The sequence below is a fragment of the Nyctereutes procyonoides genome, unplaced genomic scaffold (assembly GCF_905146905.1).
Source record: "Nyctereutes procyonoides isolate TBG_1078 unplaced genomic scaffold, NYPRO_anot_genome, whole genome shotgun sequence".
NCBI lineage: Eukaryota > Metazoa > Chordata > Mammalia > Carnivora > Canidae > Nyctereutes > Nyctereutes procyonoides.
This window is the reverse complement of record NW_026575126.1, coordinates 56,023,709-56,035,831: the sequence shown is the minus strand read 5'-3', so window position 1 is coordinate 56,035,831 and position 12,123 is coordinate 56,023,709. Positions and strand designations below refer to the sequence as shown.

The 12,123-nt window shown below is 41.7% G+C and overlaps 1 protein-coding gene across 3 annotated transcripts in view; it reads right to left on the bottom strand.

The window, feature by feature from the left end:
* Nucleotides 1-12,123, bottom strand: part of PRKCB (protein kinase C beta) — a 328,355-nt gene that overhangs the window by 187,964 nt on the left and 128,268 nt on the right. For all 3 annotated transcript variants that reach the window (XM_055340824.1, XM_055340826.1, XM_055340825.1), the window contains one exon: nt 2,392-2,474. In XM_055340824.1, coding sequence (XP_055196799.1) covers nt 2,392-2,474 — 83 coding nt within the window. The remainder of the gene's footprint in view (nt 1-2,391; nt 2,475-12,123) is intronic.

Genomic DNA, 12,123 nt, shown 5'->3' with positions numbered 1-12,123 from the left:
GCATCCTTCTGGCCAGATGTAAACCACAGTGTGATGAGATGCCAACTCTCGTCACTGGAACTTCAGCACTGATAAGAACAGAAAACTGTAAGTATCTCAGCCATCATGCTCCCCTAGAAGCAAAGCAAACTTTCCTAAAACTGAACCCAAGACAGGAAGTCTAGCCAAGGAAGGAACAAAGGACCCCAGTTCAGCACCTTGATTCACTGTGTCCAAAGCCGGTCTCTGCTTCATGGACCAAAATTTCCCTTTTCATATAAACCAGTTTGAAGGGGATCCCTGGGTGGCTCAGCGGTTTAGCACCTGCCTTTGGCCCAGGGCATGATCCTGGAGTCCCGGGATCGAGTCCCACATCAGGCTCCCTGCATGGAGCTTGCTTCTCCCTCTGCCTGTCTCTCTCTCTCTCTCTCTCTCTCTCTCTCTCTCTCTTTCTCTCTGTCTCTCATGAATAAATAAATAAAATCTTTTTAAAAATAAATAAAGAAGTAAACCAGTTTGAGTGGAGTTTCTGTCTCAGGCAACAGAAAAAGCCAAGGAATACAGACAAGATAGAGGAAACACCCTCCTCTTGGCTCCTGCATGAGACTCAAGCCTCGGGCTGCAGTAACAGTCAGAGCTCCATACTGGAGCCAGGGTGCCCCCCAAAACTTCCCTCTCTACTTTCCTGGGGATGAGAAAAAGAATTGCACTGAAAGGGCCAGGAAGTGTGATCTCAGAGAGGACATGATGAACAGTCCCATCTTCATCTCTGCAGATGAGTCTGGAAGGGCTTTCATTGATCTAAGCCACTTGGAGTTCTTCAACCCATGTACCAGTTTCCAAGCAAAGGAACTGCCGGACGAGCTCTAGAGCATTCATGTTGCTGTGGTGACTGTTACGTCCCTGATTTACAGCTAAATGGCAGATGATCACTTACAGAAGGCCAATGATAGTCCACGAATGCAGTCACCACTCACTTCTGGCAAGCTGTCAGCTGTCAGGTCTAAGTGGGTAAGGCCAGGGCCAGTCATGAAGACAGTGCCAATGGGGAAGATTCCAGGAAAGTGAACCAAAGCCGGAACAAAATAAAAGAACTAGGGGTGACAGTGGCACACAGGGTACATGGACTGCATTTCATCACTGGGACAAGGGAGGAGTGTGCATGGTGGAAAGTCCTACCAGGGCAGTTTCAACTACATGGAAAGGAATACCCCAAATGATGAGATTTTACCATGTGGAAATTCTTATCTCACATATGCGGTCTGGGCATAGAGAACTCACAGTCGGCTCAGCAGGCTGAGCTGTTGATCACCAACATCATCAATGACCCAGGTTCCTTCAACTCTCCCACTCTGCCATGCTTGGGACGTTAAGTACATCTCCCTCATTAATCCAAAAGTGCTGCCATGACCCCAGGCATTGCATCCTCACACAAAAATACCCAACAGGAAACAAGAAGGGATGTCTGCTCTTCTCAGAAAGATAAGCTTCTTTCCTGGAAGCTCTCTCCAGATTTTCCCAAGATCCCACTGAGCAAGAGTGAGCCACATGACCAGTCACTAACTACAGGGGAGCCTGGGATGCAAGCATCAGGCATATATGGCTTTTAGCATGTGAGGCAGCCTCTGCCAGAAAGAAGAGAGGGCTCTCAACAGGAATGGCTGTTGGGCAGGTGATCAAATGTACCCCAAGCTTTGAACAAAATTAAACCAAGGCTTTTGCCATAAGGAGCCCATGAGGTCATTCACTTAATAGTTTCCTTAAATCAACTTATCTTTTGTTTAACCTAAATTCCCTAACTTGGGTAGGAAATTTTCTATCCCCACCATAAATTCAAAACCACTATTAGATACATTCTTCCAATCCATATTAAAATAAGTTCATAATGATGAAAAGAAAACTTATTTGCCTGTTTTACCCAGAAGGATCCCCTGCCTCAGCAATAGGAGCCAGGCTTTGAGATGCATGGAAGCAGGATAAACTCATTGCCCTCCTAATTCTTCAGCCCTGGTGTCAATAATTCCCTGACAAAGAGCTACAAGGTGCATCGTAAGGTACCATCTTAACTACCTTTTTAGAATAGCAGGAGCAATTTAGCATCTCACCACCACTCTCCGTGCTCCAGCCATAAAGATGAAGACATTCAGCAAAACCATAGTAGAGGAACTAGCTGGTTTCCTGTACCATAATATCCCATTCCCCAAATGTTTTGTTTTGTCTTTTCCATTAAAATGAAAAATGTCTCCGAGACCATAGTGACCACTCTCTGTCTTGGAATTAAAACCCTCCATCTTTTTTTTTTTTTTAATTAAAATTTTTTTTTTTTTATTTTTTGGTCTAAGTGCACTCTTATTTACCCAAAAGGACACAGTGACAGTGGGCAGAGAGAGATGCTCAGTGTCAGTTACTTACATCAGAGGCTGGGCCCTTGTCAGCGCCTGGGCAGGAGAAGGTGACAAATTCATGGCACCGCTTGTGCACGACAAAACAGCAGACTGCCAATGAGAAAACAAGGGGAGGAGGGAGGGAGGGAAGAAGGGGAGAGGGGAGGAGGAAGAGAGGGAAAGAGGGGGGAAAAGGTCATTAAACCTGAACTTCGCAACAAGGGAAGGTTTTAGAGCAAAATGAACAATGGCTTCAGCTTCCACATCTTGCCCTTTACTGAAGCCAAACTCGGGTATGGTGCTGCTGCATCCCACAAATCAGCTAAACTTCTAAAGGTTTTGAACTCAGGTTCAAAAGATCACAAATGCTCAAAATTACACTCCCCCCTCCCCACCCCTGAAGATTACTTAAGCTGTTGGGTCTTGTGCTGGTTTTGAAACAGAATGTGGTTTCTTAGATGGGGGCAGCACATGACATAGTCAGCTTGGGTTTAGGTCCAGAATGCATAAGGAGCACATATATTTAAACACCAGAATCACACTCAGAGAGATGTGCATAACAAGAAGGGTTGCATAGAAAAACAAAGTGAACAATAATGGCAGACCCGTGCCCCCACCTCACCCAGGACCAATGCCAACGGAGAGCAAATCTGCAATGCCTACTTTGTAACTCTCATAGTTTGCAACCAGATCCACACATACATGCATTTGAATTCCAGTGAGTTAAAGGCAGCTATGATATGGTTTCACGATCTGGGGATCATACCACTTGGGAGAATGGGCAGTCAGAGACGTTATACAAAATAAAATTCATTTGGGGGATATCTAGGTGGTTCAGCAGTTGAGCATCTGCCTTTGGCTCAGGTCATGATCCTGGGGTCCTGGAATCGAGCCCCACATCGGGCTCCCTACAGGGAGCCTGCTTCTCCCTGCCTATGTCTCTGCCCCTCTCTGTGTCTGTCATGAATAAATAAATAAAATCTTTAAAAGACTAATTTTTGTTATTGCTGTTCGAATCTACTTTTACAAACTCTAAACTTTGGGTTCCTGGAGGACAGGTACCACATTGTAGGAACCGGCTCAGAATCTTTCCAAAGAACATTGCCATTGAATGAAAACAGGCCTGGAAAGCTCAAGACTATCTCTAGTGATACAATGGATCTGGGTAACAATAAGTGGCTGCTAGCAGCACAAAAAGACTCGACCTGCCTACTGATGAAAGTACCATGAAGTACCTCTGTCACCTCATAGGTACTCCTGCTAAAAGAATCAAACCTGAATCAGTTCAAGCATTTTAATTCAACTACCAATTTACAGAAAATACAAGTGACAGAGGCATGTGTTAAATAACATCCCAAGGAGGCAGTGAGTAAAATAATTTTTTAATACACAGCAATGTAGAAAATGAGATAACCAAATAATTTCTTCAGCAAATAAATTGCAAAGAGGACAGGAGAGAATTCTTCTTCTTCTTCTTCTTTTTTTTAGATTTATTTATTTATTTATTTATTTATTTATTTATTTATTTATTTATTTATTTATGAGAGAGAAAGGGCCGGCAGAGGGGGTGGGCAGGGGAAACAGAGGGAGGAGAGAAAGAATCTCAAGCAGAGATCCCTGCTGAGTAGGGAGAACGACACAGGGGGCTTGATCTCACAACCCAGAGATCATTACCCGAGCCAAAATCAAGTCAGATGCTTAACCAACTAACCCACCCTGGAGCCCAGGACAGGAGAGACTTTGAGAGCTGTTAAACTCTTCCACATGATACCGCAGTGGTGGATAAATTTATAGCTCATCAACTGTAACAAATCTACCACACTAATGTGAGATTTTTTAAAAGTGCTTTACATATATTAATTTGTTTGATATTCATAACAACACTACAAGGCACACTGTTTTATTGTTTTAATTGAGATATAACTGACATGTAACATTATATTAGTTTCAGTATAGAAAATAATGATTCATTGTTAGGATGTACTGCAAAGTGATCAGCAAAATGTCCAGTTAACATCCATCACCACACATAGTTACAAATTTTTTCTTGTGATGAGATCTTTTAAGATCTACTCTCCTAGTAACTTTATTTTATTTATTTGTTTGTTTATTTACTTATTTATTTATTTATTTTTGTGAGAGAGAGCGAGAGCCAGGTAGAGGGACAAGAGAGGGAGAGAGAATCTTAAGCAGGCTCCATACTCAGTGCAGAGTGCAACATACGGCTTGATTTCACAACCTGAGAGCTGAAATCAAGAGTATGATGCTTAACCAACTGAGTCACCTAGGCGTCCCTCCTAGTAACTTTCAAATATACAATACAGTGCTATTAACTGTAATCACCACACTGTACATGACACACCCAGAACTTATTGCTTTTGACCACCTTCATCCATTTCATCCACCCTCCACCCCCTGCCTCTGGCAACCAACAAACTGTCCTCTATGTCTGTGAGTTTTTGGTATTTGTTTTTTTGTTTTGGGGTTTTGAGTTTTTGAAAATTCCACACAAAACCGTGATTATATTTGTCTTTCTCTACCTGGCTTATTTCATTTGCAAAATGTTAATAAAGGGAGAACTAGGGTAGGAATGGGGTTGGGGGAGCATATGGGAACTCTGTACTTCCTAATCAATCTTTCTGTATATTTAAAACTGCTCAAAAAGAAAAAAAAACTGCATGAAGAAAAGAGCAGAGCAGAGGAGCAATTTATATATTCAAAGAGATTTAAGAAATGTATCAACTAGGGGCACCTGGGTGGCTCTGTGGTTGAGCATCTGCCTTCGGCTCAGATCATGATCCCTGGGTCCTGGAATCAAGTCTTGCATCAGGCTCCCTGTAAGGAGTCTGCTTCTCCCTCTGCCTCTCTTTCTGTGTCTCTCATGAATAAACAAATAAAATATTTTTTTAAAAAAAGAAAATATCAACTAAATGCAATATGTGGACCTTGTTTGGACTCAGTTTAAATAAGCTACTAGTCTGAAACTATCAGGAGAATGGATATACTCACTTTTTGATGATGGGAGGGAATTATTGCTATTGCTACTATAAATTTTCTGGTGTGATTATGATATTGTGGTTATTTTTTGTTAAAGAATACTTATCTTTGAAGTTACATCATGAAATCTCTATGGATAAGATGATATAATTAAAAATAATTCAGGGGGCACCTGGATGGCTCAATTGGTTAAGCAACTGACTCTTGGTTTTGGCTCAGGTCATGATCTCAGAGCTGTGAATTAGAGCTCCACACTCAGCAGAGTCGGGTCAAGATTCTCTCTCTCCCTCTCTCTCTTCTGCTTCCCCTCTTCTAACTCACGCCCCTCCCCCATTCTCTCTCAAATAAACAAAATCTTTTTTAAAAACATAATTCAGGGGACACCTAAGTGGCTTGGTTGGTTGAGCATCTGATTCTTGATCTCAGGGTCATGAGTTCAAGCCCTGCATCAGACTCCATGCTGGGCATGGAACCTACTTTAAAAAAATAAAAATCAGTATGACAGGAAGGAGATAGAAAAGAGAAGGGTTATAGATGGAATAAAAATTAGTCATAACTGATTATATTTGAACCTGAGTGATGGACACATGAGGATTCATTATACTAAGCTGTCTACCTTAATTGATGTTTGATATTTCCCACAATACAAAAATTTTAAATCTTCATGGTTGGGGATCAAGAACAGTTCCAAAGGGCCAATTTCTTTCTCCTTTGCTTACTCCTTTTTCTGTTTTAATAAGTGCTACATTTTATAAAGTCATATAGCTTTCTATAAAGACATTTATAAAGTTATATATGCTTGTGTAAAGTCATATGTGCTTTGTATAAAGAAGAAACTAAATCATAAGAAGTGGGGGTGGGAGAGGGCTATATCATCAAAATGTGCTAAAAGTCTTGTCTCATTCCTCAAGAGGTTATAGGTAATTGAGAAACCCCATGTACGACATTGTAAGTTTGAATATGTATGTTAACAATTAAGAACTAGAATTAAGAACAAGAAGGGAGCCTACGTGGCTCAGTCAGGTATGCATCAGACTCTCGATTTCAGTTCAGGTCATGATATTAGGGCCATGAGATCAAGCCCCACATAAGGCTCCCCGCTCAGTGGGGAGTCTGCTCAAGATTCCCTCTCTCCTCCTCCCTCTGCCCCTCCCAACCCATTCATGTTTTCTCCCTCTCTCCCTAAAAAAATGAATAAGAATAGAAATATTATGTATAATCTGCAGACCACTAAAAGAAAAAACTGGACAAAGAAAACTCAATCCAACTCAATCCACATATGCTTCCAAAGGCCCTCCCACATGCCCCAATTTCATATAAATATTATTCTTTTCTTTTTTACATTTTATATGGCATGTCTTGCACTTTAAATTCTTTAATCCATCTATAATTTCTTGCCACTTGATGTGCATAGGAATCTACTTTGCCATTTCTTTCCAAATAGGTGATCAATTGTCCCAAGATGTCTTGTTGAATAACCATCCCTCTCCACTGATTTCAAATGCCAATTTTATTATATGATAAATAATTATATACACTGGGGTCTGTCTTTGGGCCTTCTGTTCTGTTCCCCTGCTCTGTCTTGGAGTATAGCAATATGGGTTTTAATTATAGTCTCTTTAGAATATGTTATATCTTGGCAGGGCAAGTCCTCTCTCATTATCCTTACTTTCAACATTTTCCTGGCATTCGCTGCATGTTTATTCTTCCAAGTGAACTTTAGAATCAGTTTATCAAGCTTTTAAAAATATCAATGGAATTCTTATTGGGATTGCATTTAACCAACCCCCCCCCCAAAGAAACACTCATCAGAACTTTGACTGAAATTGTGTCAAACTTAGAAATTAAATTCTAGACAGCTGACACTTGTACAGCAATGAATCTATCAGGAACAGGGCATCCCCTTGTTAAAATCTGACTTCACATCTCCCAGTGAAGGCTTTGATTCTCTCTACAGGTACTACATGTTTCTCATCTAGTATTAGAGGAGGGATCCTTTTTTTATGCAATTGTACCTGGACACTTTTTCCATTTTGTTTTCCAACTGGTGGTGGTTTACAGATAGGGAAGCAATATATTTATTTTGTAAGCATTGTTTTTAAACTTTAATGGTTTTTTGTGGGTTTTCAGTTGCTTTTTTTTTTTGAGTTTTCCAGGTAGAGAGCCATATTAGCTCCTATTATAATATTTTTCCTTTACCCTCTCTGATAGGTATGCCTCTTTTATTTCCTTATCTTCTTCCCCCTTCTCATATTTCCATGTGGAACAACAGGGATGAAAACAGAGAGTCCGTTCTAAGCTTTTACCAGCTTCTCTTCTCCCTCACTCTCTTCTCAAACTAACTCTTGGAATTTATATTTGCCTTGGGAATTGTCTATAGTGTTCTCCTCAATGTGTCCACTGTGTCCGCTCATCGGAAATAATGAAATGCCCCTTTTTCTTCACATTGTATTGTTAGGTAGTCTCTCTCTTTTTAATTTTTCCAGAAGTCTGTCTCCTTCATTGTCTATTTTATTATTCTACCATTATGCAATCTTTTTTCTTTAAGTAGGCTCCAATATAGGGCTTGAATTCATGACCCTGGGATCAAGAGCTGAGCTGAGATCAAGAGTCAGACACTTAACTGACTAAACCACCCAGGCGTCCCCTTTTCTGCCAATAAAGACACAGATATATTTCTCAATTCGACTGCGTTTTTCCCTTACATTATCCATTGCTACTTTTATTTGCCCTGCTTATTTTTATTTTAATTATACTACTTACTCATATTTGTACTTGTATTACTTCAAGTTGAGGAGAACACTATAGACAATTCTATTGAGGAGAACACTATAGACAATTCCTCTATTGAGGAGAACACTATAGACAATTCCCAAGGCAAATATAAATTCCAAGAGTTAGTTTGAGAAGAGAGTGAGGGAGAAGAGAAGCTGGTTAGAATTATCAATTCAGGAGTCAGATGGCCAGGTTTGGATCCTGCATCTTTTGCAAACTGAAATACTTGAGTACATTATTTTATTTCCCTGTGCCTCGGTTTCTTCTCTGGAAAATCATAGTGATAATAACAGCACCCATATGACAGGGATGTTGTCAGAATTAAATGAGTTAATCTACACTCAGAACTGTGCCTGGAATATCCTGAGTATTCAACAAACGTCTGCTGCTACTACTTACTGTTCTTTCTCAAGCTTCTTGAATGAACTGCTGAGTTCATTTATTCCCGCTCTTCTTCATTAAGAATTAAAAATTTTAAAGCTAAAAACCTCCCTTTCAAGTATAGCTATGGTGGTATCCTGTGTCTTATACTGAGTTGCCATTTTTAAGTTACTAAGTGGTCTATTGTGGTTCTAATTTCTTCTTTGACTCAGGAAGGTTGAGGGAAGTTGTTTCCTGCCACTGCCACAGCCATCAACATTTACAAGTCATCTTGTTCGTCTAGAATCTTTCTTCAAAACGCCTAAAATATCAGTTAAGATCTTCATCATCCTTAGTGTCTTTAAGGGGGAGTAGGGATCATCACTACTTTCCTGTGTCTGCTCCAATTCCAGCACATAAGTGATATTTAGGAAACCAGTCCTTTGTGAATGAATGAATGAACAAAAGAATGAATTACCATCAGCCATGAAAAGAAGAAAGCCCAATCAACCTCGTGGGGCACTTAGCACCTGGCTGGCCTTCCAGAGACCAGCACCACAGAGAGGAGGAGGAGTACCAGCCACTTTCAAGGTCTTTTTAAGGCAACTGTCCAGTTAGCCACAAAAATAAATAATCCATCCTCACCAAGGTAGAATCAATGTGCCAAGTGACTTGACTATACTCTATGGAGCATACTCTACAGAGAAGCTGAGAACATACTAGAAAGTTGATGAGCTTCTGGGTGCAGGAACTTCCTATACACAATGTGTTTCTGAAAGTTGTGCAAATCAAATTTCCCATTAACTAAAACACTACAAAGAAAAGTAGTAGGGCTGGCTATTTAAAGGAACAAACTAAATCCTTTTGTGATACAAATAAACACCCCCTCATTTCTGTTTGGCAAATTCAGGGTAAAACTGGTTTTGCTTAAATAAGAGACAACATTTACTGAGCTACTGAAACTCGCACCAGGTCCTACTTTCAAACAGGTACCTTGGTAAGAGCCAAGAATTCCTCGATGCTTCATGGTTTATTCAAAAGCTCTTTGCTCTGCAGAAGTTAAAAGCCTGAAGACTACAGTGCTCAGAAGCGGGCCTGTAGCCATACTTTGTTAGGACTACACAAGGAAGTCTCAAACTCAAATGCCTGGGGGCCAGGTGAGCAATGAAAATGTCTGAGAATGCATGCATGACCTGTCTAAATGGGGAAACTGCCACTCAATTCTGGCAGAGAATGAGATAAAGCTCCAGCTCTGTCCATCTCCCCCTCCCTTATTACATGTAAAGTCATGAAGTTCCCAGGCCAGCTTTGTAGGTAGAATGCCTCCCCCAACACTCATCAAAGATATCCATGTCCTGGAGCACCTGGGTGGCACAGATGGTTAAGCTGCCTTCAGCTCAGGTCATGATCTCCAAGTCCTGGGACCAAGCCCTACATTGGACTCCCAGCTAAATGGAGAGCCTGCTTCTCCCTCTCCCTCTGCCTCTCCTCTTGCTTGTTCTCTCTCTGTGTGAAATGAATAAATAAGAAAATCATATATAATATATATACATATATTATATATGATTTAAGTTTTTATTTATTTATTCACAAGAGATACAGAGAGAGAAAGAGAGAGGCAGAGACACAGGCAGAGGGAGAAGCAGGGTCCCTGCATATATATATATATATATATAGATATATAGATATAGATATAGATATAGATAGATAGATATAGATATCCATGTCCTAATTCCTGGAACTTGTGACTGTTACCTTGCATGGAAAAATGGGACTTTGCAGATATGATTAAATTAAGGATCTTGAGATGGAAAATTATTCTGAATTATACGGGTGCAACCAATGTAATCATAAGGGTTCTTATGGCATGGGGGCAGGAGGGTCAGAGGAGAAGATGTGACAACAGAAGCACAGTTTGCAGTGATGCCGTTGCTGGAAAGGAACACAAACCAAGGAGTGTAGGTGGCCTCCAGCAGCTAGAGAAGGCACAGAAAAAATTGTCCCCCTGGGGCATCCAGAAGGGATGTAGTCCTGCCAACATCTTCACTTTACCCCCATAAGACCCATTTTCAGACTTCTGACCCGGAATCAAAAGATTATAAATTTATGTCACAAGAAGCCACTGTGTTTGCAGGAACTTGCTACAATAGCCACAGGAAAATTATATGCCAGCTAATGACTGCTCCCAGAAGCAGAAGACTATAGTCAAAATCCCAGGAGACTTCTCCAGAGCATTGCCCCAAAAACGCAGTGGGATCCCAACTTTGTTTCACACTGCACACACACACACACACACACACCCCCCAAATTCTCAATTCTAACCACTATAATTTATTCATTGCATCCAAAGAGAAGACCAAATCAAGTCATCAAAATTTTATTTTTTCTCTTTGGAGTTGATTCTCCCCATCTACCTTATTTTCATCAGGGTCCAGAGTGGACAACTGACACCCTTGGAAGCAATCTTTGTCCTAAATCCACATCAACCTGAAAGAGAAATTCCATCTGTGCTGGGAGAAGAAAAAGAAGGGCCCTTGGGTTTTTCCTCAATGCTCACCTGTCTAGGAGGCCCCCTAAACAGCCAGTTTTCAAGGGAGAAAACCTGTCTTCTGCTAAGAGTTCCAGGCAGAGGCCTGTGGGATCCACTGGACCTAGGTGTGACCTACATTTACCACCTAGAAACTGAAGCTATCCACTACACCTCTCTGAGCCCGTTTCTCTTCCCCAAAATGGGAATAATAATAATAGCACCTACAGTCAGAAGGCTGTTGCAAAGCACAAATGAGGCAACACATACAAAGTGCCGGGCAGAAAGAACATTCGAGTTGGAGCCACCAGATGCAAATGTTGCTTTGCAGTGGCTGGGGAGGAGCCCTATTTCCTCCCGGGTCGAAGCCGTTTCACAGGGATGAAACTCTGCCCAGTGTCCAAGATGAGGTGCAGCTCTCACATATGCTTTCCCAAACCATCTCCATGATCAAAGGCACCGTTTCCACCCAACACCTGGCTCCCTGGCATTCAGAAGACTGGCCCAGGGATGCCTGGGTGGCTCAGCAGTTGAGTGTCTGCCTTAGGCTCAGGGTGTGATCCCAGGGTCCTGGGATCGAGCCCTGAATCAGGCTCCTGCAGGGGCTCTGCTTCTCCCTCTGCCTGTGTCTCTGCCTCTCTCTTTCTCTCTCTGTATCTCTTGTGAATAAATAAATAAAAACTTAAAAAAAAAAAAAAGACGGGTCCACATTGCCATGCCACTTGATCCACAGAGGGCTGTCACACCCACAATGGCACCAGAGCCATGTCACAGCCCTGTGAGGAGGACGTTCTGACCTGTGTTGTGTGGACAAGGGTGCTGAGGCACAGAAAGAAATGACATGCCCGAGGGTGTCCAGCTAGTCTGTGGCACTGCTTATGTTTGAAACCAGGTCTGTCTTCCTCTAGAGCCCACACTCCACTTACGCGGTGTCACTGCATTTGTGTTTGTCATCTCTCTCACTGTTCCAGAAGAAATCCTCCCCCGCTTTCCTCACCCCCGCCATCCAGTCAGTTGCTAAATCCTACTGAATCTTCCTTCGCAACATCTTTTATGCCATATCCTCCTGTACACTCCCCGCTGATTCCACCCTAACTGCCC